Source organism: Electrophorus electricus, chromosome 19, assembly GCF_013358815.1.
Source record: "Electrophorus electricus isolate fEleEle1 chromosome 19, fEleEle1.pri, whole genome shotgun sequence".
In the NCBI taxonomy this organism is placed as follows: Eukaryota; Metazoa; Chordata; class Actinopteri; order Gymnotiformes; family Gymnotidae; genus Electrophorus; species Electrophorus electricus.
The window spans coordinates 5,521,273-5,547,347 of NC_049553.1; the positions used below are offsets into that span (position 1 = coordinate 5,521,273).

At 38.0% G+C, this 26,075-nt stretch overlaps 3 protein-coding genes across 6 annotated transcripts in view; 1 reads left to right on the forward strand and 2 right to left on the reverse strand.

The window, feature by feature from the left end:
• Positions 1–5,342, reverse strand: part of rap1gds1 (RAP1, GTP-GDP dissociation stimulator 1) — a 32,815-nt gene extending 27,473 nt beyond the window's left edge. For 2 of the 4 annotated variants that reach the window (XM_035519944.1, XM_035519941.1), the window contains exons 1-2: positions 4,931–5,342; positions 853–963 (exon numbers count right to left, since the gene is read on the reverse strand). In XM_035519944.1, coding sequence (XP_035375837.1) covers positions 853–963; positions 4,931–4,934 — 115 coding nt within the window. In that variant the 5' untranslated portion in view covers positions 4,935–5,342. Of the gene's footprint in view, positions 1–852; positions 964–4,543; positions 4,653–4,930 lie in introns of those variants that run through there. The other 2 variants (XM_035519942.1, XM_035519943.1) reach the window with 2 other exon arrangements.
• A 4,839-nt stretch (positions 5,343–10,181) lies between these two features.
• On the forward strand, positions 10,182–19,026 carry slc1a1 (solute carrier family 1 member 1). The gene is made up of 12 exons (XM_027015591.2): positions 10,182–10,429; positions 12,790–12,930; positions 14,031–14,123; positions 14,213–14,327; positions 14,487–14,529; positions 14,628–14,735; positions 14,833–15,017; positions 15,190–15,297; positions 15,831–15,953; positions 16,207–16,401; positions 16,860–16,994; positions 17,376–19,026. The coding sequence occupies exons 1-12, from the start codon at positions 10,330–10,332 to the stop codon at positions 17,614–17,616; spliced, it is 1,587 nt and encodes a 528-aa protein (XP_026871392.2). The 5' UTR covers positions 10,182–10,329; the 3' UTR covers positions 17,617–19,026.
• A 454-nt stretch (positions 19,027–19,480) lies between these two features.
• spata6l (spermatogenesis associated 6-like) lies at positions 19,481–24,591 on the reverse strand. The gene is made up of 13 exons (XM_027015592.2): positions 24,379–24,591; positions 23,920–24,057; positions 23,745–23,793; positions 23,537–23,578; positions 23,285–23,409; positions 22,942–23,025; positions 22,488–22,682; positions 21,980–22,076; positions 21,819–21,850; positions 21,527–21,669; positions 20,158–20,251; positions 19,938–20,035; positions 19,481–19,741 (listed from the first exon to the last, which is right to left on the reverse strand). Coding segments are annotated over exons 1-13 (1,146 nt in total). The 5' UTR covers positions 24,427–24,591; the 3' UTR covers positions 19,481–19,740.
• Positions 24,592–26,075: the final 1,484 nt, after the last annotated feature.

The window sequence follows — 26,075 nt, forward strand, 5'->3', positions numbered from 1 at the left end:
TGCATTTCCTTATCATCTGGTAATTTAAATTGTTCTCACACAGCTAAGACGAGGCTATGTGAATGCATGGGTTTAAATGCACTAGAACTAGACATGACTTTTATAGACTACTTCATGTTTTAAAAATATTCCCAATTGAAGCTTAAAAGGCCTGCTGAATTTAAAAAATATATATATTTTTTTTTTTTTCTTCTTCAATATCCCATATATTTCAATTGTTCAGGCCACTGCTATAGTAGGAGTTCAGACCACTCATACAAGTGTTAGTGTTCACTGCAGATTTGTTTAGTTTCATGTAGGCCTGTTTGGTAGTGGCAGGAATCGTATGTGGGCTGAGTCACAGGGCAGCAGTGGGTGTGGGTGTGGCCAGCATGCGCAAGTGAGGGGGCTGACACCACGCCCCCTTCCGAGACACACTCCAGCAGCCTCACGGTAATTTATGAGCGTCCTCTGCATCACTGCAGCAGCAACGCTCAAGCCCACAGAAAGAGCTGCACATCAATTAGATACCTCGAGCAATCAACCATTACACTCATCAAATCAGCACACAGACTACAACACACCGCTGCCCCGTAGCAATAAAGCAGACTGCAGAATCTATCAGAAGTTTACGGCTCTGCATTCTCTTCCACTACTCTCCCCCCAAAAAAGATAATTATTACTTAAGGCTTAATAAAGTCCATTATGACATCATTTATCAGGATCTGACGCCAGCATACAAATTGCCAAAAATGGATCCTGCTTCTAACTTCTCATCCTCAAAAACAAAATACGTAAACAGGTGAAGTGAAAGCACAGGCTACTCTCATAAGAAAAAAAAGCGGATGTAATAAAGGAGTCAGTCAGGCTTACTGTTTTGGGCCAAGGCTTTCAGCAGGCAGTCCAGGCAGTTCTCTACACTGTCCGAGGTGCTGTCTGCTGAGGAGAGCTTCAGTGTCTTGAGGGCTTCACTCAGGTTATCTGCTGGGGAAACACAATATAGCACAGTGTACAGTTCATAAAAAGCACAAATTCAAACACGTTCCATTTCATTGCGCATAAAATTCCCTGAAAGATGCAAAGATTCTGAAGGAGTTGTTTTTTTTGTTTGTTTTTTTTTACATCCGCTTGTTCTGTTGAACTTTGTCTGATACAGTGCTCTGTGATATAGGATGTGGCAGTATCCATACAGAGATCTTTAGATGACTTCCAAAAATCAGGCTTTGTACTATTTCATCCTAAGGCGATATGCAAATTTAGAACAACCTGCTTTTGACCTGAGGTCTTGTGAACTGAAGTCAGTGGCAATGTTGGAGTCCAGTTTTAGAGAAAGTCATTGCAGGTAAATGTTAAGTACAGAGCCTATTAAAGGGTCTCTACCAATCTACTTGGAAATAAGGACAGCAGGAATACTCAGCAGTTAAAGAGGATGGGCTCTGATTCAAAAGGTTTGCCACACTGCTTTATTCCACAGAAAAATCCTGGCTGGAAGCCTTGAGTTATGTCTACTGAAGCAGCATCATGCTCACCAGGGGCTAGCTCTCTTGAATAAAAGAAATCTCAGACTTGACTAAATAATTAAATACATAAACAAATGAATGATTCGACCATGGCCATATGGTGAGGAGGTGACTCTTGGCAGATAAATGAAGAGAACACACTGGAAAAATGGATCATTGCATCACTTTCTAATGAAAATAAACGAGCATCAGCTCATTTGTGTCAGCCTTACAAATCTTTACTTTTTAAACTTCTGGCTTGATATGGAAGAATCTTATGCAGCATCTAGACATAACTAACTTGTTGGTCACCAGACATAAAATTAACTCACTGGTCAACACAGACCTTTTTTTCTTCAAATGTGACGAGAAGTCTGTTCATTACCACTTAAATTATACAAGATAAAGGGGGGGAAACAAATCAGCATAAATTATAGTTAACCTAGAAGAGTTCAAGTTCAGTTCAACTCAGACAGGCAGTCTACACAGGGTTGTGCGATATGACCAAAACATCATATCCTGATATGGATAACTTCATACCCAGATCATGATATGTCATGATATAGCACATTTTCTATAAATTCAATAAATAAAAAGTTTATGCAAAATGACCACAAGGAAAGACCTATTTCTTATTACATTATATCACTGTATAATGTATAATGCCTTATGTTGAGGTCATTTTGAAACAGTGGAATTTAAATTGTTCAAAGTGGCAAAGTATTACCTTTACATTAACTTTTGTAAGGGAGGCAGCTAAGCAACAGCTATGCCAATGTCAAACTGAAGTTTTTGCTGTTAGTTAGCTAGCTAGTTAGCTAACTGCTTACACACTTCCCTCTGACAACATTTAGCTAGTTAAAAGGCAAAACTCCATGTTAATAGAAACTGTGGATCTGCAGCTTACTACTGGTCAGACTCCTTCCCCTGTTCAGAATTACTCCGTTATGCGTCATGTCCATTCTCCCCCACTATATTTATTATCAATCAGCCAACCAGTCGTGCCCTCCCCGCACCCTCGGCAGTACAAATGCAATGCCCTGCCGCGTCTGAATCCCAATCACGTGGTTCTCGTTACCTCCTCATCAGCACAACTACTTAAGCACCTTTCCTTTACCAGTTCTACGGGCAGCTTTGCACCATCCAAATGCTCTTGCTCAGTATATTTCTGTGTCACTGTAACTTTAGTGTGGTCTTACTGAACTGAGCAGCCAAACACACAGGTAACCTAACTAAACTGACCAGCTGAACACTGTTAATGTCTGTCGCAGTCAGAATAATTAATAGACTACCTACATCATGCAATACTATCAGGAGGTTTGTTGGCATAACAAACAAAAATGCTAGCAAAAAAGAAACTTAAGAAATTGTGACAAGCCACACAATTAGCATGTTTTAGCTTTGCCAGACTAGCTAGAAGGAGCTCCTGCCATGACAACATAAAACACATCTCGTTCAACACAACAGCCTTGCTGAATTTCAAAGGATGCACACAAACATTGTTGGACACTGAAGATGGTTGCCAATCAAGTTTTTGAAAATTCAAGTTTGTAAACACAGCAATAACCAGGCCATCAGTTAATCTTCTGATAGGAACATACAGCTAAGGTGAATGTGGTGACTTTTAATGGCCCAGATGCAAGAACTGGAAACAAGGTGTCAGACAGCATGGGTGGCGATTCAGTGGGGTTATACATAATGTTGATGTTTCCATCAACAAAAGGTGTTTGTTTCCAGTCATGGGACATCTGACATGCTTTCTGGAACTGGTATACTAACACCATACACACAAGTCAAGTGCATTTTCCCTGGCCTGATTCAACCCTTTGGTTAGGGTCACACTGACCCAACTACCTGTTGTCAGACAGCAAAGGTCTGTTAGAAAGAGTCGCAATAAACCACCGTGTTCAGCTCTTGGCTCTTGCTGATAATTTTCAGTACTGTTTTGGCCAAATGTGCACGTTAAAGCAGCGTCTGCGGTTGTTAAGGAGAGTTTTCTGTTTGACTGTTCATTCTAAATTTGTCTTGAAATGAGATAATACTGACAAACTGCATTAGATTTTTTGGTAGCTTGATCTACTGAGGCAGTGTGCTAGGCTAACATATTTTGCAACACAGAAGGTTCTCTTTTGCTAAGAATTTAGAGAACAGGTGAAACATTTGTCATTACCTTGATGTTAACGTATGCGGTTTTATAGAAGAAAGGAGCTCACGGAGAGGTGGGAGTCACTCTAAACTCGTTAACAAGGCAACATTTACACCTTCAGTCTCAGAGTTGTCACCCAGGGACAGTGCCTGATCCCCAAACTACAAGTGACAGACTGCAAGGCAGTGAAATGACACCTGGTCTCATGTGCCAAGTTTAATAAATGAGTGATTTAAGGGCAACAAAACCTCAGCCTTAGAGGAAATTAAAGCAACTTGAAGATAAAAAGGTTGCCCCATGTGTATAAGTGAGTGTGTGTATGTCTGCGTGACAGAAAGGGACAGAAGGGAACATAAAAGACAGACAGACAGACTGATAGATAGAAATATTAAACCACTTTGAGACCATAGTGAAAGAGAGTTCTAACTGCGTTTTCAGCTTCCCCGACTTAGTGGACAGAGACTGGTTCAACCCCGATAGCAGGCCCGCAGTTCTGTTCAGACAAGCTGCATCTCTAAAGACTTGAGCGCATCCCTCCATCAGAAACACCAACGTGGGCGTGTGCGAGTTCTCCAAAGAAACGAGCGCATCCCTCCATCAGAAACACCAGCGTGGGCATATGTGAATTCGGGGCATAGATGACTGTGACCTCTTTTCTGCAGACTCACTAAAGCCTTTCCATATTTGCACATCTGCAGAACAGTGCCCTGTGTCAAACTGCTGTCCAGCATTAGACCACATCTTTTCGAAAAATGTGATAGAGCACACACTAAAAGGTGCTTGAAATTGTGTTTTATGGTACTGGTGTACAGCAATCAGCAGTTCTTTTAGCCGCTAAGGAAAACAACTGATTATTTTTACAATACACTAGTGTACGCGAGCAATGTGACTTGCTATTTTGCTTGGGGTCGAGCATTACCTTACTGTGCGTGGATGCCCTCATCAGCAACATTTCTACCGTATGGAGATGAGACGACACGTTAGAGACTCTGAACTGTAAACTCTCTTCTGAAAATCGCGACGATGCTCCAATACATGCGAATTAAACTGTTTGCAGTATACATTGTCAGACTGGACACGAACACCTAAACTGCTAGTTGATGGGTTTTTTTTCTTTCCTCCTCCCTTGATGACATGACCACCACATCCCTAAGGAAAGCGTTGGGATAGCTGTTCGCGTAAACGAGCTCGACTTTCTCGCTCAAGCGACGAGCATCCCGAACAAGTGAATCTAAACCTCGACTAAGAGTAAAACACACCATGTCAGTGTTTTTTGGGTTTTTTTTTTTTTAAATGCAAGACTTACCCATTTGTCTTGGGTGCTTTCAGTCCAGTGCTCTTCGGTGTTGTATAAATGTATTCAAATATATATAAGCTGTATTTATATATATATTATCTTGTTAGGCAGTTGGTATAGTAGAGGTGACAGGAGCAGCTAGCTAGCTAATGGTTTTGATTTGCTTGTCAGATATCCGGGCAAGGCCCACCTTAACCCACGCTGCTCCGTTCCCCGGCAAAAATACAAAGGCAACTGTAGTGTAGCTATACTGCACACCCCAACGCCCCTTCAGCTCCAGATGCAGCTAGGACGGGCGGTGCATAAATCTTAGCACCTTACTTAGCTGATGTCTGCGATGATGTAATTTTATCCGTATACGATATAAATGTACACGGACACTCAACGTTAACCTGCAATGCACTTCCTTCTACTCGAGCGGTCTAGTTCCCAAAGCAGTGAAACTAAGCGAGGCGAAATGCCGCCTTTCTCCTTGTTGATTGGTTCGTGTCAGGCACAAAGGCCCTCGTCGATGTTGTTGATTGGATAAAAAAAAAGATGTCATGCGCTAGAAACAACGCCCTTCGTGAATGTAAACCCCACCCCAGGTTTGATAGCCACAATGTGCAAGCAAAGGCGCAGAGAAAGCTCTCAAACACTGATAATTAAGTACGAGGTGGCCCTCAAATTAGGAGATGATAAATTATTTAATGTATTGATCATTTCAATTTTTTTTTTTAAACTAGGGTAACATAAACTTTGACGAAAATCTCATAGATTTTAAATAAATAGCTCAATTTATAGTCGTCATAATAATTTTGTTTTCATAATAAACCTTTTTGCTGCCAGTGCATAAATCATATAATGTGAGTAGATATATCGGTGATGCTGCTGAACTCTACATCTCAATATACAATATCTCGTTATAGTATCCCACATATTAGAGTAGTATTTATGACATCGTCCTATTTTCAGAACTTCCCATGACAGGTACGTTTGCACGAAATTAAAAATGTAACCGACGATGTCTTGATATGAAATCTGATAAACCATCAGGGTCTGAAGTCTGAGCTCAAGCCTCACCGGGACTGTGAAATGGCGCCCCCCAAAGGCCATTTAGTGCATTATATCTCACGTAAATGAAGTGAAGACTTTCTAAAGTCCATTATAAAGTTATAAAGACTTTCTAACGTCCATATATGAAATACAGTTAATGCAGCGCTAAATTCCATTCCATTCTTGGGGAATCTTAAGCATCTTCTAAAGGCAAGACCCAATGCGGTGTGCAGGGCAGACTTCATTAGCATTGTAGTTTGGTTTGGCTGTGTGAGGTACAGTAACCTGCTACTATACAACCTACCTACTGCTAACTTTGAAGACCTGGAAATATGCCAGATGTTTTCATGTATAAAAAGGAGCAGAGTAAGATTCATTGCTATCACGTCAGCAGATGTCACAGGTGTTAAACATTTCCTCCTTGGTTAATGTGTATCTAAATGAACTCATTCAAATGTACACTTCTTTATAGGGTAAAAGTGTGTTATAGGAGTAAACCAATAACAGCATATGACCTGCACACATTATTTTTCTCAGAAAATGGTAGTGATCATCACAGTGATCCATGCACTATGGGAATGAAATTGATAATTGCGCTGTAAAATTGAGACCTGTATGCTCACACTTTAGTTTTATTCATCAAATGAAAAATTTCTTCTGTCTAAAATCCAATTAATTTGATAGAAAGCACAGAATATATTAAACTTGTTGACCTTTTTCCTATTGTCTACAAATGTTCCATCATACTGATAATATAAGTATCCAAAACTGCTCCATATTTTTTAATGTTTAACTTGTGCCATAAATATTTTATTTATGTATTGTTCTTGCTATGACATTTGAAAATGAAGTTTTGCATCAAAATCAGATTTGTTCATTAGTCATAATTCAAATTACACTAAATGAAAAAAAAAATCATTAGTTTGTGTTATTTTGCCTTCTTTTATTCAATAACCAAGACAAGAATGTTAAGGGGAAAAAAAATTTAACAAAAGCTCAGAGAAATTTGTAAACCATGGTTAAAACCATGAGCAGCCACAGTCATTATTGTACAGGTATAGGTACTGTGAATAAATACAGCACCTGCATGTTAGTGCTCTTAATCTGTTACTGATATCAACTCCACTATCCTCTACAGTGGCAAAATAAGAACAGTGACAGGGTATATATATAAAATCTAATTGATTTTGTATGTTTTTGCAAACTAAGTTCACTTCAATCAAAATGAATAACACAATGTTGTGCTATTCATATTATTAAGTCCCAAAAACCATTGATCTGCATTAGCACAAAAACAACATGGCAGATTTGAGCAGGTAATTGTAGCATGTACGGCAATGCTGATGATGGAACAATTTCATCAGAAGTCTCCCCTTCATTAGGCCTATGCATTTGTAATGGAACTTATAGACAACCTTTGTTCCTGTTGAAAAGTCAGTTATATTAAAACAGCATTATTACTCAAAACAAAAACATTTTACTTAAGCCAATGGAGTTAACACATCACACGGAACATTTCTTCCATTGGAACAAATTCAGACTGATTATGCATTAGAGCAAAATCTATGGCTCTTTATTTTCTACTGTCCACAAATATTTTTTATACCTGTGAAAATATTCCATACAGTTTTGCTAAAGGTATGACACTCTTTTCTATAAATAAAGACAAACTCCATGTATTTATTAATATTTAACTCACATGTAAAATCATAGATTTTTTTCCTTAGTACGTGGTGGTGGTTTTGAAATTTTCTGTCGAAATTTGTGCAATAGTCACACTTTATTGCACACGAACCTAAAAGTTTATTCATTGCCCTTATCTGGATTTTATCCAAGGTCATAGCCATGAACAGAACATTCTTCTCCACTGGGCCTATCTTCTCTTCATCTCTCCAGTCATCTATTCTCCCCCCATTTCTTTTTAGTTATGTATTTAATTGTTTTTTAATTACCACTCCCCACTCTGGAGGACTTAATGTTTTTTTTATTATTATTTCAAATTAGGGCTTTTCTTGATTAGTCATATTTAATTTCCATGTACTTCTTGTTGTTGTTGTTGTTGTTGTTGTTATTGTTATTACTACTACCTTGTCCTTACCATCATTACTTGGTCTTCACTATCAATATTTGCTCCTTTTCGCATTCATTTCCATATCACCTGCTCTTCTTGCCCTGTCAGCATCCTCATACTCTCATCCTCATACTCACTCTTTACTATGAATGAACAAGAACAAAATAATTGGTAAATTGGTATTTCCTACCATGATGAATGGATTATTGTCAATTACTTATTATCAATACATTATTCAATGTTATGAATGGTAATTATTTTCACGCCTCCCACATTTTTTTTTAACTTTTGTCTGTTTGCCTCCTATTTTGGCTCTGCTACCTGGATTTTTACCTGTGCTTGTTTTGTGACCATGTCTTTGTTTTATCCCTTTTATATTAAACTATGTCTGTTTTCCTGTGATCAGTTCCATCTCTGTTCACCAAACCCTGACAATTATGTCAGGAAATGCTGATTGAATTCTTGTTTTCTCTTCTGTACTCATTTTCTCACAGCTTAGTTTTCTTTTTTTCTGAGGTTGCCCAAAAAACTGCTGCATGTCCTAGCCACCCTTCATTTTACTCATGACTTAATGTGAATGAAAGTTGACAAAAGCTGATTAAAACACTTCTTTCACTTTAATCAAACAAACACTAATGCCATTTTTCATAAGGAAGTACAGCTACACAGGATACTACACGAATATAGAAGAAATTAAAGTTGCTACTCTCTACGTCTTCACATGCATTACTACAATGATTAACACTTTAGTAGGACTTTAAGTGGGAGCTAACAAATAACGAAATATAAAAACTTTCACATTAGCTGAATGTACTAAACCACTGTTGGACGCTGCATGAAAAATATGTGACTAACTTTCCAGGAAACTTAGCTATGATAGCTATCTTCAGTAGTAATGGTTGACTGATTTAGCATTCGCAAATTGTCCCGTTCTCACCAAAAATGTCTGTTCCTACTTCATACAATTACTGACACTTTTTAGCAACATATTTATTAACGTTACAATTTCAGCGCAAAATGAAGTACTGACGCCAAGGTTACCTTTTTCCTGCAAATCGGAGACGTTAAGCCAGTCAGCAGTGGTGGGTGTTACAATAATTAGTGTCTCATCAATAATAGATGGGAACACTAACGGATCCTAACATTGCGCAAACCTAATGAGTGGAATACTTTCTTTTTTTTACCTCGATCCATTGGGAGAGACATTTTGAGCATATCTGAATACTGGGGGGTTGTGTCCCTCCTAGTATGTACTGTGACTACGACCTTGCTTGTATCTACTTCCCAGACAAGTATGATAAGATCAATGTGCAAAAAAACGTTTAACGAGAGTACAAGATAACGTTTAACCATAGTTAACATCGTGAACAGTCACTGTTGATTGCAGACTATAAACAACTCCATGTTTGGTGTATAGTAATGTAACATAGCAAAAACTAAAATAATGAAGGGAAATACGCACAAATCTTGCCAATTTTCTGTTTTGTGTTTTAGTATGCCTTTATCACCATGAACAAACCAACCAAAAATTATTTTTTAAATTTAATTTGCCTATTTCCTAAATTTGTGTTCTTTGCGTTCCCTGCAGTCATAACAAACTACTTTGTAAAAAATAAAATGCAAGTCATTAAAAATATATTTGCATTAAGTAAGAGCGTGACATATGACGAACTAATTTCATCATTTACAGCGATGCTAATAAAACAATTTCATCAGAACTGTCTTAGCAATAGACTCGAGTTGTTCATGTTCAAAGTTCAGTTAAAACCTGACGTATTAAGAAAATAGCTGCACTTTTCATCAGTTTGATGTTAGACGGTATAGCACAGTGATAATCACAGAAACATTTAAGACTTTACAGTAGCATCCTTAATAAGTAGAAATATTTCTCTACTCCTACGGGAAAACGCGGGTTAAAACATAAATAATGTGCTGTAATACAGTCACATTTAAATAGGCAAGTAAATAGTAATTACTAAATAGGCAAGCGTCAAAGGCTAGAATATCAAGATGCATAACATTATAACGTAGTTTGCTTTGTTTTATACAGGCTGCATAAACGCTAGCTAGTGCATTCACGCACACACTCATAGTCAGGCGTTTAGCGGGAGCTCCTCTCTCCCCCTCCCTGTTGGATACTGTCAGCATCTTTTTAAAGGAGACGCTGCGCTTCTAACCTCTCCCACTACTTCTCTAGGTGCCCCCGTCTGAGAGCGAGAGTGGAACTGCGGAGAGGCGATCGTCTTCGTCTCAGTTCAGCCTTGTGTTTGTTCGCCTCGGTGCCTTGTTCTGGACTATCACCATGGGTATGCTGGCGAAGAAGGAGCGTAGAGGCAGGGATGTAAAAAGCTTCCTGAAGAGGAATTGGATTCTCATAGCAACCATTGCTTCTGTGCTATTAGGTAAGCCTTAGTGTAGGGTTGAAGCTGGCTTTGAATTTAAAGCAAGGCAGACAGCTACGCTTCTCTAAGTCTATCTTATGAGATTTAGGGTTATAACATGTGGCGTTGTCGTTCAGTCGTTTTCTAGTCTATGGTTTTATTGTCTTGTCTGCACTGAGCATGCAGTAATAGACAGCGGCTATATCCTTACGCAGCTGCAGCACTGTCTGTCTCTCTCTCTCGCTCTCTCTCTCTCTCTTTCTGTCTCCTTCTCCTGTCCCCCTACTCTAATTCTACGTCTTCCTTGATTTTTAGCGCTATCTTTGTACAGTGCAACGTTTTTAGTTTGAAAAGCATTAAATTGGCCACAGACAGTGACAAAATTTGAGAAAAATTGTAAAATGATGCTGTTTTTTCTCATTCATATGGACATGTAATTTATTTTATTTTGTACTATCTTTATAGCACAGTCTATGTATACCTTTGATATAAACAGTGCACTTTCTGTGACACCATAATTTTTGGTGTTCCCTACTTGGCTATTTTGCAAGAAAAGAATGTTAAGCAATGATTCCATGTACTCAGTGTGCATGTCTGTGAGTGTATGTCTGTGTATTTGCACACACGGATATGTGTGTGTGTGTCCATGGCCAGGTTAATGTGCCAGCCTCACACCACTGTGCAGACATTTTTTGTGGCCACTATTAACAAGCGAGAATAGACATAGTCTGCAACAGTAAGAAACTTTATAGGCTGGCTTTCCAGACACTTTAACCAATGTTAGTCAGAATTATTTTGCTAATGGTGATTTCCCATTGAAAATCTTTCACAGCCCAAGATTATATACTTGTGTCTAGAAATTCTACCCTTTGACTTGACTAGTAATAATTACAGCAATGGTTTAGAGTGCCTGTTGTGTAAGCACTGAGCCAAGGTCCAAAAAAAACAAGAAATATATGGAAAAATATGTGGAAAATATATTACATGTTTATTTAGTGTAGTGCATGTTCAATTGTTAAAATATATACAGTCTGTCAGAATAAATAAAAATGTTGTCACCAGCTAAATTTAGCAACTGTACTTTGGTTTGGACTGCCCTGTTAAAATCTGAATATGACAAATTCAAATGGTTATCCAGTCATCACTAATATGGGATTATCACTAACAAAGAAAGAACAGTATTCAGATAAACCAAAGATAAACAAGAGTTGTGAAATGTGCTATTGAGGTACTTTGCATACAGTTGACTTCCTGACTCGTGGTTGGGTTAAATGGATAAGAACTGCTAAAACTGAAGATAAGAAATATTTTGAAACATAAGAAACCACATTTTTAATGAGTGGCTGTCATGCTGATGCATGATTCATATAATGCTGTTATCATTCTGGATTATTTGTAAGATGTTCTAAATTGTTTAGAACCACATAAACTATATTAATTGCCACATAAACTATATTAATATATATTACTGCACTTGTTGGCATGTTAGATGGCCCAGCTCACACTTGATGGTCCAGTTCTTGTAGTGAAGCTATTCACTTATGGGGCATTTTAGATGATGTGACAATGAAGTGGATCTACACTGTAGGAGAGCCATAAAAAGTTCCACTGAAATGTCATATTTAAATCAGCACACATAGTACAAACATTGTAGTTAGGCATAATTATGTTACCAATTTGTCACTTTTGTGAGAACAGGCATAAATGGAACTTGGACTTAAAATCAAATCACACTTAATATGTGATTTGCCTAGGGTTGTTCATTATTATACACAATCATAATAAAACCTCAAAGATATTATTTGGACTTACCAGCCCTATATATTTCATATAGGATTAAAAAAAATAGAAAACACTATCACATGACAAACTGTAACATTAAGGTATGAAGATTTTTGCAAGTTTTTTGCAATCAGTATGAAAGCACTGATCACATGAGGATCCATCAAGTTTTCTGTGTTAGTCATTAACCTGTCCATGCCACATTACTTGTTTTCATAGAATGTAGAGCTGTTGGCAATTCTCATGGCTTTGTTTTAAATAGGCAACAGTACTGAGGGCACAAAGCTTGTTCATGTTAACTGCTTAAGAAGGATTTGAATAGCCATCTTCTCTTTACAAATCCCAGATCAAAGGAGGTGATATTATTCTCCTTCAACAATCTCCAAGCACTACACAGATGGCACTGCACTGATGCAATGCAAATTGTTCTATTACTGGATATGTAGGACCCATAAACCAATAAAACAGATATATAGATTTATAGATTTAGAAGTTGTGTTGATTACCTGTAGTTTCACTCAACTGAAGAGTTTCTCTTTCTCTCTCTCTCTCTCTCTCTCTCTCTCTCTCTCTCTCTCTCTCTCTCTCTCTCCCCACAGGAATTAGCCTGGGACTGCTGGTGCGGGAGTATGCTTCTCTCTCACAGCTTGAAAAGCAATATTTTGGCTTCCCTGGAGAGATCCTGATGAGAATGTTAAAACTAGTTATACTGCCACTAATAATTTCCAGCATGATTACAGGTATTTGTGAATGTTGAGTAACATGACTGCATTCAGTGAGACCGGATGCAAGTATGGATGTAACCATGCTGATAAAATACTGAGTCATGGTATGCTAAACCTCTGGTAATACCAGGGACACAGAGGGATTTGCACTGAATAAATTTACATTTTTAAAGTCTCTAATGAACATCTGCATAATGCCCCCTCCCAACCCACCCCATCAAAGGGCCTCTACCAAGTATCATGAATGTGTGTGCTACCCTTAGCCACCAGAGGGAAGCACAGAGCCTCTCCTCATTAATTAGGGATTATCAGTGACATACTCCCACCACCTCCTGATGTCCCCTCCTGTAGCCCACCACACCTCCACCCTAGCCAGCTACTCCTCCATTGTCCTTAATGGACGTTCTCTTATGGGATGGGTTTTGGACACATGCTCACCATTGTGACAAGGCTAGGATGTCTAGAAAGTTGGACTAGACATTCATTGTTTAATTTTTCATTATTTATTTATTTTTCTCTTAAAATTGTTATTTTTGTGGTGACTGTTGTCGGCCAGAGGAGGATGCTCCCCCAAGTCTTGGTTCCTCTCAAGGATTCTTCCTCATGCTCTAGGGAGTTTTTCCTTGCCACTGTCACCCATGGCTTGCTCACTGGGGGCTTGGGCTTGGACATTTGTAAAGCAGCTTTGTGACAACATCTGTTATAAAAAGCACTATAAATAAATTTTGATTTGATTTAATCTGTGTCTGTCCCTACATAAGAGACCTCACAAACTGAGTTAGGGTTACACTAGTGTCTGGATCCACAGGTCTGTAAGTGGCATCCCCTCCAGATGCAGCTCAGTTTTCCCAAGACTTATTAAAAGCTCTTGGAGCTCCCACCTGTCCTACCTACTATGTATTTTATACCGCTACTCCATGTGGGTGGCTCACATTGTTGCTACTGGTCTCCAGTACAAAGAGACCTGAGTTTGTTTCCACCTTGGGTTGAGCCCACATGTTACAGTAATTTTGTTTCAAACACATTTAATGTTAAATCTTATCTTAAACTTTATTATTTAATTAAATGCTAATATTAAAAACCGAAAATGAACATTCTGGCTTTCTCTTTGGCAGGAGTGGCGGCTCTGGATTCTGAAGTGTCAGGCAGAATTGGTCTTCGTGCAGTAATATATTACTTCAGCACCACCATAATAGCTGTCATTCTTGGTGGGCAATAGAAGCATGTCCATTCTAAATATAGCACCATGGTTTTACTCTTCAAAGCACTACACTAACAGACCTATAATCTCTAACAGGAATTGTCTTGGTAACAACTATTAAACCTGGAGTGTCTCAGACTGCAGACAGTATCGACAGAGCTGGAACCACTCCAAATGTGACCACTGTTGACACCCTTCTAGATCTTGTCAGGTGACCAGTCACTCTTAATTCTCACAATTTCCCTTTTCATAACAAATATTACAAACCAATCTTTCCTGTGATGTTTTATTGTAATTTTATATGCTTTTTTTAAAATCAAGTGAAATATGAAGTGATAAAAAGATTAATGATTATATATTTTTCCATTAGGAATATGTTTCCTGAGAATCTTGTGCAGGCATGCTTTCAGCAGGTAAATGACAGGTCGCTTCTTTTAATGTAAATTAATGAATTAACTTTTCTCTTCAGAGATATGCTGTAATATGATATGTGTCGATATCTCTCTTTCAGTACAAGTCACAGCGCAAAGAGATTGAAACGCCCATGGGCAACGCAAGCAGAAATGCAGTTACAATAACTTTCCCACCTTTTACTACCGTGATGGCAACAATTGCACAGGTAAAGGTGACTGGGTTAAGAGAAGCAGTTCCTGCAGCATACTTCTCTGCGAACAGTCATGACATAGTAAACATCTTTAGATGTTTTGTTTCAACAGAACCTGACCAAAGACTACACTTTAGTGGGAACATACTCAGACGGGATCAATGTTCTGGGCCTCATTGTGTTCTGTGTGGCATTTGGCCTGGTCATTGGGAAAATGGGAGAACGGGGTCGAATCCTGCTGGAGTTCTTCGATGCTTTGAATGAAGCCACTATGAGACTAGTGCAAATCATCATGTGGTCAGTACTGATATTATAGACAGAAGATGTTAGTAGTCCGTTCTGCCAAAATTTATTATCATTACATTTTTTATGTTTTTAAAGATTGCTCAAAGGAAATAAGATGACGTTGTTGAGGACATTGTGTTTCTAATGTTTTTTTCCCAATGTGTCATGGCTATTTTTGCTGCAGTTACATGCCATTGGGTATCCTATTTCTGATTGCTGCTAAGATCATTGAAGTAGAAGACTGGGATATCTTCAGGAAAATGGGTCTGTACATGGCCACTGTGCTGAGTGGGTGAGCCTCTGCTAACACACTAACATTTTCTTGTTGATTTTCAGTGAAGAGGATTTACTATTGCAGTCACAGTAGCGTTTTCCTGTCCAGTACTGTTTAATTTGAGCCCTGTCCCTGAACTGATAAGGGCCAAGGACTTTTAAAACTGCTCAACCCGCAGATGTGGTAATGGGACCTTTTGCGGCTGTACAATCCCTTAAATTTCCACTGACATGAATGATGCAGCTGACTGACCAGCCATGAAGAGATTCTTTAGCTGTGGCCAAATGATGTGGAAAGGAAAGGCGTTAGACAACTGCTATGGCTGAGTCATGCTGAGAACATTTAGATCTCGTATAGCTGGAGATAAATCCAAACTTAACATGCCCTTGGCAAAATGCAGTGTTTTCTTAAAAGTGAAGCCCACTGTCCCCTCCAACATATTACAGCCCACTTCAGCGTCGCCTCAAACAAATGTGACCATGTTTGAGTACTAACAAAGTCCTATATTGACTGTCATATATATATATATACATACCTCTCTGGCTTTACAGACTTGCCATACATGCCATTGTATTCTTACCTTTGATCTACTTGGCCTTGGTAAGAAAGAATCCTTACACATTTGCTCTGGGCATGGCGCAGGCGTTGGTGACGGCTCTCATGATTTCCTCAAGGTGAGCCCAAGATTATAGTGTGTTATAATGTATGACTTGGAGGTACTGTAATCAGTGGATGAAGTTGGAAACTGCATGAGAAATAATGAAAAAAAAAAAAAGAGTACAATTGCATTTGCTGTCTTAACCTTTTAGATAAAATACTGGGTTTATATTTGTTACATATAATAAAGTCTGAACAGATTTTATTTTAAGTAGGAATTCAGTTTTTTATGAAAAGCTGTGGAGTTACAGGTGAATTTCTTATTTTTAGCTCCGCAACCTTACCAGTCACCTTCAGATGTGCAGAAGAAAATAACAGGATCGACAAGCGGATCACGCGCTTTGTTCTTCCAGTGGGTGCTACCATCAACATGGATGGTACAGCACTTTACGAGGCAGTGGCAGCCATATTTATTGCCCAGTTAAACGGTCTCGACCTTGATGTGGGAAAAATAGTGACTATTAGGTAAGTATAGCTTAAATGAGTTAGAGTCACATCTGAGTTGAGATTCCACTTAAGAAACATTGTGACATTGCACAATGTCTTCTTTCCTCATCCTCAAAAGAATGGTTCAGAGAAAAATCTAATTTATACTTTTTTTCACTTGTATCATATTTGTAAGCTTCCATTACAAGGTGGCTAAATTATCCTCAAAGCGCTAGAGCAAAAAAAACAAAAAAACAAAAAACCTAAACTAAACAAAAGAAGCTAACATCTTGGATGAATGACTATATTTAAGGTAAGTGAAACAACTAAAGATTTTCGCTCTAAATCATCCTTATCCTTCTTAGCAAAACAGAGCATTTCAATCATTTACTCTCCAATATTTTACAGCGATATAAGTGCCACAGGGGTTTTAGTAAAATATCCAATAAACAGAAAGAGCGGAGAATGTAACAGTAATTTATTCCACGGTATTACAGTATCACAGCAACAGTAGCCAGTATTGGAGCTGCAGGAGTCCCAAATGCTGGTCTAGTAACCATGGTGATAGTGCTGACTGCAGTGGGTCTTCCAGCCAGTGATGTCACCCTCATCGTGGCTGTGGATTGGCTGATGTAAGTACCTGTACCAGACAATTTATCACATATTGAATCAGTTTGTTTACAATTGCTTATGATACTTACATTCACATTTGCCAGTTTTAGCAGACACTCTTATCCACAGCAAGTTACAGTATTTTCACTCTTTGTGTCTTATTGGAAAATATACATCATAAAAGCATTGTTGTTTGACTTGTTGTTTAAGGTTTGTTCCTCATTTCAGCTAAAGTTGTTCATGCAGTCAGCCTTGTTATTGAACTATTGCCTCTTTTGATATCAAATCCACAGTTCTCTTTCTATTGTATAACCAAATCTTTACAAACTGGCATTGCTAATGATGGAATGGCGCACTCTCATTGTGAAACGTACTCCCTCTGTCCTCACTGTCTCATTTAGCGACCGCTTCCGCACTATGATCAACGTACTGGGGGATGCCTATGGTGCTGGGATAGTCCAGAAGCTCTCGAAGCGAGAGCTGGAGAGGATGGACATCACCTCCGATGTGGATGTTGCCAATCCCTTCGCCCTTGAGACCACTCTTGATGATGAAGAGTGCGAGAAGAAATCCTACGTAAATGGAGGCTTCACCGTAGACAAGAGTGATGCGATTTCTTTCACCGAGACCTCACAGTTCTAGTCCCACACAGTCAGTTATGGAAGATTGGAGTGAATTACCTCTAGAGGGGTTGAGGGTAGTGTATACAGTTCATGAAATCAGTGCCATTATGAAGGGAGGGGGGACCCATTTCAGAGGACATGTCTGAACACAGACATTATCAGTAGCTGCCATTACTGTCCTCCCTTCACATTTCCTCTATCGCTGTGCCCTTGAGTTGACTACTACTTCTACTTTGTTCGTGCCAACAGAAAAGGCATTCATGGAAGTGAGGAAAAAGGGGTTGTGAGCGCTTCCAAAATGCATCAACTGGTTGCCAAGAATATGCAAAGGCACTTTTTACACATTTTTCTTACCTTCATTGTTTTTAGTGGCGTCACAGCATCGAGTTGTTTGTGCAGATAATCAAAAGTCTGTATCTGATTTTGTATGTATGCTGATGGAAAGGGTCGATATCATGTCAGTAAAGCAGATTTGTGTATACTGTATAAATTGCAACAAAGCGCATGTCCTTAACAAAATTATTATATTTCTCATGTGCAGTGTATATACACAGGCAGACATCAAAGCAATATGCTCAGCATTGTAACTGGTTTTTAGTAAGTTAATTTAACCTTCTTCTTTTTCTAGTCTTAAATCTGGTGAGTTGTGCCTACACTTGCTGTTGAGAGCCAATTTTTGTGAGCTTTGAGCGTCTTGAATTTGCAACTTGTGCCAAACTTGAACATTCTGATATGAAGGGAACAACTCCTAAAACCCTGCGACATTTAATCAAGTATTGCATGAAGCAATATGATGAACACCACAGGTGTGGCCTTTAAAGGATGAATGGATCTTTGATTTTTTTTTTTAATTAATCTTTATTTTCTCCCACTAACTAGTTCCCAATTCAATAGCTTTCATCGATACCATTGATCTGGGAGGGCAAAGGCCAGTGCATGCTCCCTCCTTTACATATAAAGTATCTTTTTAAGCTATTACCAGGGAGCATAGTGGACTTGAAAGGAAACATGCCATTTTTCTTCCTTTCTGTCTCCATTTTTGGGTTGTAGAAACACATCATTAGAGCTATTGGGCTACTTTACACAGGTGCAAAGGGGCTAGAACATGAAGTGTTATTAAAGAATTGCTCAATGTGTCTACAGTTTATTTAGCTATGTAGTAATCAGTGCTAATTAATTTGCTGTTTTGTAAGTCATGGTTAATTCACTGTTCAAGTCAATTCTGTGTGCTAGACTGGAATTGGAAAGAGGCAGTTTTCATTGTGATATGGTTAACATTAAATGTTGACAACCAGAGTTTATACTGTACAGTCTGTTCCAAGCACATTTCTGTCAAACGCAGTCACTTACAAACATTTTAAAATTAGCTTACAGTACAATGCAACATTATGAACCTACAAATGAATAAAATCTAGCACATCTGAGTACATACCCTTTGTTGTTTTGCTGTCTTTGGTTACTACAATAACTTTTATTTGTTGGGGATGAAATGTGACCTTTACTGTATTTCCAAGAAAGCTCTATTAAAGGGGTGGGAAGTAGGGGTTAGTTATTATGTGAAATAGGCTATAGCTGTATTTTACCAGTGAAAAAAAAAACAATATCAACCAAAGCGATCAGTAAGACTGTAGTATTCACAGGGATAGAGTATTACACTTAATAGTCTCCTAGGCGACACATCTGCAGACTGCTCTTAAGAAACAATGTTATTTTTGTGTCTTTTTAGTTTCTATCAGTCTGAGTTATCAGATTAAGGTCTTGCATGTGGAGAAAGGGTAAGGCCCTTGCCCATTTTTTATTTTTCCTACGAAACACAATCTGCCAATTTAATGAATAATTACAGATAACACCCGCAGCACCAAATGTTTGTTTTTTATTCCCACATTATCCGAGTACATTTTAAAAGCAGAACAGGGCTTTTCAAACCACAATCAATAACACAAGGTGTAGGCAACTCGAATATTCATTTCACAACTATGACAGACTTCACACAGATGTGTACACACACATAAACACACGCCCACACAGAGAACAAAACATGGTGCAGATGACAAAAATCAATGCTGAAATGGGTTGGGCATCTTTGGCTGCTTTAGAGACCAGAGAGGAATGGCCTTCAAGAATCCATGGATACACTATCATATCTACAAAAACAGTTAAACATTTCTTTATGATTTTCCCACTTTGTGTTAAACACCTACTCAGAGAGCTTTCAGAAGAGAACGTTTTTCTTCTGTGGTTTTTTTTTTTTTAAACAATCATGGTTTTAGAAATCTTTGATCATTTTTACACTTTTACTATTGAGGTAAATGAACTTATTAATATACTTATAAATATTACCATGTTTTTTTCTTAGATAGATGTTTTTTCTCTTGGCTTAAGGTGTATGAAATAGACCTCCGTGCTAACACCTCATCTATTTCATCTTCTGTGGCACCCTGCCAGAAGTAGGTAAGGGACATATAATCTAAGGCACAGTCATTAATGGTATATCTTAACAGCAAACTCTGTGTGTTTGTTTGTTTGTGTGTGTGTATGTGTGCATGTGTGTGTTACTTACATAGGCCAGCCTGTGCACTGCATTGGGAGATGTGAGGAGACTCTGTACTCGCTCCTGAACCTCCTCCCATGCATTTGTGGCACATGAGAGAGGACTGTCAAAATAAAAACATAAGATGTCCACTGTGCAGTAATAATGGCCAGTTTTTGAGATGTTATGTCCTTGGATGTTGTGAGATTGTAATTTGTGCTGTTATACTGGGAGGTTTCTTTATACTAGTCATCCACATGAGGTGCTCTAAGAGGAGCCAGTGAGAAAGTGACTCATGTGACTCATCTGTTCTATACAGACAATCTGATTGGCCAACAGGACAATGAACTGCTCTTCAAATGTCTACTTTGCTCATGCCCCATGGTCTCTTGATCAGTAGTCACCACGCAATCACGGTAGATGCTGCACTATAAGGCTTTGTGTTTGTAATTAAGAACTTCTGTAATAATTACTTTAAATGGGGCCTTTTGAGTTTTTACTTCGCTGTCCATTTAGGTTCTTCATGGAGGCCTTTATTAGCCTTTATTTGTGCTTAACGTAATGTTTTGTAGGTTTGTTAGATAGAGCCTTATGAGTGTGTACTGGGCTATTTGGAAGTCTTTCTTGCATGAGGCCTTGGGACATCATACTTAAAAGTTCTTATACTGAAGCCCTGAGTGATTACAGATAGCAGATGCAAACACTCTGGATTGAGAGTAACAAGATTTACAGATTCTATTTTACTACTGTCTTGTATATTGTAAATATTGTTCTTTTCTTTTTTTGTTTGGAGTTGTAGGAGTGGATGCCATGCTTCTTTTTCCTTTTCTATATTCCATAGGGAGTTAGGGTAGGAGTGTTGTATTTTATTGAACTTTTTAAACTTTTGTGTGTGGGGGGGGGGGGGGTGAATCAGGCTTGCGTTAGTTTTTTTGTTTGTTTGATGTGTTGGCATAAGCCCACCCTGAAGAAATTCTTGTTTGGTTTGGTTTATATTATGATTATGTGTTTTGTGCATTGCATTACACAGATCAAAGCAAACATGAGTGAAACCCAGTGGACTGTGCATCTCAGTGATTTTTGTTTTATGTTCCACCTTTTGTTGGTTCTAGACTAGCGAGTACCCAAGAGGTTTCTGCAATAGGGTCATAACATTAGGCATAGAATAACAATTTGGATGACACATTTGACTTGCAGTAATTTCAACTGAAATTGATACTTGGGTACATTATGATTCAGAATTAAAAACATACTAAATATAGAACATCTGATAGTAGTCATGTAGTATTTGGTTCCATGCACTGATCTGAAACAAAAACACAATTGCATGCACACTCTTATGAAGATTCACACAGACATACACACACACACACACACACACACACACACACACACAAACCTGTTTGTCTTTGGGCTTGTCATGTTAGAATGTTTTGCTGTGTTGGAAGATCTCTCACATCCCAAGAGGGAAGTGCGCTGGCCCAGGTCCTCACTGGAATAAAGGTGATCATCTGTGTCTGAAGAGGAGCCATCATTAGGGACCTAATATGCAAACAGGAAGGTAGGTTATTAATATGGTAGTCATTTCCAAACCAGCAAGTATTTCACTTGCAGGTGGCACAAGAAATGACTAAAAAAATATATACTTTTTTACTATTATTTTTTTTCTTCCATTAATAAAAATAGCATACCAAAGGACTGGAGTGACTTCTTCTAATGTTTCCTACATAGGAATATAAAAATCATTTTTTAAATGCATGTTTTATTAATTTACTCCAACTATGTTGTGTACAGTGTCACTCTGAAAAGCGTGACAGTAAAGAATCCGTGCTCTGAGATTAAGTCTCAACACCTGATTCCACGGTAGAGTCATGAGGCGATGGGCTTCTTATCCTGCTGCTTCTACCTGGTGAACAGTGAGATGTATCCCTAGACCATGAATCTTTTCTCTGGGCATAAATAAATAAATAAATGTTATGCAACATCAAGCTTCTCTTTCTGCATTATTTATTTTCGGTGAGTGCATGATTTGACTATTTTCACTCATTATTAGTTTTCTGCCCTCTGCTGGTTGCTACATACTAGAAGAGGTTTATTTATGTATTTATTTAGGGCAAATGCCTTGTCTGGAGCCCAGATCCTTTTAAAATCATGAAAAAAAATGTTGCAATGCTCACTAAAAACATCCAGTTACAACGAATAAAATTATTTTGGAATCATTTTGTTAGTTAATATAGTCCTAGAAAGGTATAGGTATATTAATCGACAACCAGTCAACACATGTCATTTTAATAGCTAACCTACCTGGACTTTGGAAGAAATGCTTAAATATTGGTATGAAATGCACCTGCTAGGCTTACCTGTCTATGTGTTTGAGGAGACGAGTTGATCTTGTTTGACCCAGCACTCAGAAATGGGGAGAGCGAGCGGGAGCTAGGTACCTCTCTCTCCCTCCCTGTGCTCCAGAGGCCTTCATGCCTCCACGATGCAGAGGAATGGTGACAAGAGTGGCCCTGTGACCTGGGCTTCTTGGCGCTTTTCCTAGTCATTACTCTCTGATTAAAAAATGATGTAGTTACTGAAATGTATGTGTTTTGACAACGTTTTTTGAAAGATATTGTGGAATAAATTGCATACTCTGTTTTTAAATTTTGTTCAGGTTTCCTCTGAACAAAATACTCACGTCTTTTGCGTAGTATATGCTAATTGATATTTTCCTAGTTGGTATCAAAAGAATTTCTGTCTATACTTAATATACAAAATAGAGAAGTTAAAAGTGTTATACATTTTTGGTCTGAAAGAGCATAATTTTACCACAGGGGCACTCTGGAAAGTATCTCTTTCTGAGCACTCGCTGATTGTCGTCCTAGTAGAGAATTCTAACCTTGGCGAAATTCCCTATGGATGAAGAGCAAGGCACACTTATCTCTATGCAGAAAATCAGTAGACATTATTATACATACTAGTTTGTGGAGCAAGCTGATTTTTGTTATTACAACAAAATTCAATTTATAGTTTTATTTTGACATGCCTTAAGCACATATCATACACAATAAATATATTTTCTAAAAGTACACATTCTTGTCCTTAATTTTATTATTATTTATTTACCTTGACTAAATTATGACCATGAAATTACAGTTAGAGATTATCTTACAGGAAAAGAAGGATCCCTCGTCATTAGAACTTCTCGGCCTCCCCCAGAAAAAGATGGGATCAACTTAGGCTCAGGGAAGAGAAAACTTCGAGCATCTTCCTCATAACTGGCCAGTACATACCCAGCTGCAGCAAGGAAAACCCATACTATTGTTTCACTGGTTAAATTCCCAGTGCTCTTACAGAAGTAGCCTATTCGTTGTCATGGTGAAAGTTATGTTATGAAGCTACCGGGTATCAGCTTTAGATTTACCTGGAGGAATCAACTGTATAAGTTCAACTTTAACTGTTTCACCTGTAATAGAGAAAACAGAACCTACAGCAACAGAAGTACACTTGCAGAGTATAATATATGATTGTTGTCTTTGCAAATAATAATAACTTTATTAATAATTAAAAATAAAGCCCATTGATGTTTAAACAGCAACAAATAGAATGGAAAATGAATAAACTCTGTGTACATTGTAAGATTTCAGCAACAGCTGCAGGATCTATAGCATACTTGAATATCTGTAAGAAAAGTGAAGCCGATCAAGAGGTATGTGTACAATTTAAAAACAAACCCTTTTAAAGTATGTAATCTAACATTTAATAATGATCACACTGACAACAAAATAATGACATGATTCATTCAACCTTTTCAAACCTCATTTTCATCCTTAACAGTAATGGAAATACTGCTGGTAGACATTCAGACTTTTTGTACTGGCTCATCAGGCGCAAGCTGAGGTATATGTCATCTTTGGCTGGTAAGTGCACACCAGGGCAGGTTATCTGCAAACAAAATATGTAACTAGCTAACTAAGTTACTCGCCTCATAACTCACAGTCATATCTCTCGCTCTCTATAAATATATATATAGAGTCATATACAGTTACAACAATGTAATCCTCAAAACGTTTCTTTAAAAAAAATACTGACATTTGACTAGTTTGTAAACTATGCACACCAATTACGTGATCTTATCTCTGAAATCTCTGATCAACAGACTAATTGAGCTAATTGGTTTTGCGGAGAAATTTAGCTATTGCGTTCCTTTTTTAGCTTAGATAGCTAACGCTAGCTAATGAAGGGTTAAAACGAAATACTACTTACTGCTCTAAGATGTAGTTCGACGACCACTTTGAGTCCTTTCTGAGACATATCCTTATTGTCACTTATTTAACATTGGCTTCAGAAACTGCGAGGGGACATTTTTCAAAGCTTCCTAGCTAAAGTGACATGTATATAAATTCAATTCAGCGTCACGTTACCATGGTGTTTAAAGTGTCCGCTGTCCGAAATCGCACCCTACTCTGAAGTGTTCAACTCAACGTCAGCCGCGTTGTTGTGCTGTTCAGTCTCAGTTTTTTATATATATATATATATATATATATATATATATATATATATATATATATATTTATATATATATATATATTTATATATATATATATATATATATATATATATATATATTTATAGATAGATAGATAGATAGATAGATAGATAGATAGATAGATAGATATTAGTTGTCATATTTAATTGTAGATAACATGCTATAGACTGAGAATGTACACAAATAATAATAAAATTAAACAATATATGCATTTTATAAGGCAAATGATGTGGTGGTTTAATGACTGTAAGGTAGAGGGTCACATGGCTCCCAGAGTAACCACAGAGCACTTAGGGCGAACACAGAATAACATGGAGAAATGATGCTAGACATTGTGCCTATAGGACAACGTTTTTTGTTTAAAATTAGATATATTTCCTACTGCTAATTTGATATACTGAATTTTGCAGTGCATCATGACAAAACAAGAGTGCTGAGGAGGTAGCAAGACTGCTGCTGCAAACAATTCCATCAGATTCTTCATGTAGTGACTCTCAGTGGGTCACTGTGAGGAAGGTTACGAGAAAGATCAGGGCAGTTATAGGGGATCCAGGAATATGAAAATGAAATCTTAAAGAAAAAACGTATGGCAATGGGGGAATAATGCTGTGACCACTCTTATCTCTTGATAGAACCATCTTGAATGTTGTGTTCAAAATGGCCCTGCTGACACTGATGGATTGACCAGTCCAGTGAACTTTTTCTTGTGCTTATTTGATGAGGATCTTTTTGAGCAAGACATCTCAAATTAACCTGTATGCCACCCAAGCAGCCTGGCACCACTGAAGAAATGAAGTTTTTATGGCAATCAGCATCCTCATGGAGGTTAAGAAATCACCCTCATATTGATTACCTGTCCTCTCATGAAGAAATGAGAGACCTGTACATTTCCTCTCATATGAGTGTCAACAGATTCATCTAGATTCTAGCCAACCTGCATCTCAATGACAACATTCTCATACCAGAAAGAAAATGCCCAGTCTATGACAAACTATCAAATTTTACCTCTAAAATGAAAACTGAAAGGAAATTAACAAAAGCACTATAATCCAACCATACAGCAAGATGTGAAAGAAACAATGGTGAAATTCAAAGGAAGATCTTTTTTCACAGTATCTTCCACTGGAGCTTGTAAAAAAAATGTTACAAAATCTGGACAAGCACAGATATGGCTGGATCTGTGATGGTGTACACTGGGATGACAGATGGCAGGGCAGAACAAGACCGTGGAGGTAAAGCGGAGATTGCTTTGCACCACTGCAAGGGAGGCATTATCACATTTTTTTTAATAACTACTTTGCATATGTGCCTTTACTGCATGCTATATAGCAGAAAAGCCTTTACTGCTATGGCAAGTTTATTAAGATGATAATTAAATTATCTTCCACCTGCACTCATTGCATTTTATCCAAAC

Bases quoted from the DNA above. Each gene is read 5' to 3' on its own strand.
- slc1a1 (XM_027015591.2), top strand. From the start codon at position 10,330: ATGGGTATGCTGGCGAAGAAGGAGCGTAGAGGCAGGGATGTAAAAAGC. The intron at 14,124-14,212 runs GTGGGCAATAGA...AATCTCTAACAG, and splicing joins CATAATAGCTGTCATTCTTG to GAATTGTCTTGGTAACAACT. The intron at 14,328-14,486 runs GTGACCAGTCAC...TTTTTCCATTAG, and splicing joins ACCCTTCTAGATCTTGTCAG to GAATATGTTTCCTGAGAATC.
- spata6l (XM_027015592.2), bottom strand. From the start codon at position 24,426: ATGTCTCAGAAAGGACTCAAAGTGGTCGTCGAACTACATCTTAGAGCA. The intron at 22,077-22,487 runs GTAAGCCTAGCA...ATTTATGCCCAG, and splicing joins CTCCTCAAACACATAGACAG to AGAAAAGATTCATGGTCTAG. The intron at 20,036-20,157 runs GTAAGTAACACA...TACTTCTGGCAG, and splicing joins CAGTGCACAGGCTGGCCTAT to GGTGCCACAGAAGATGAAAT.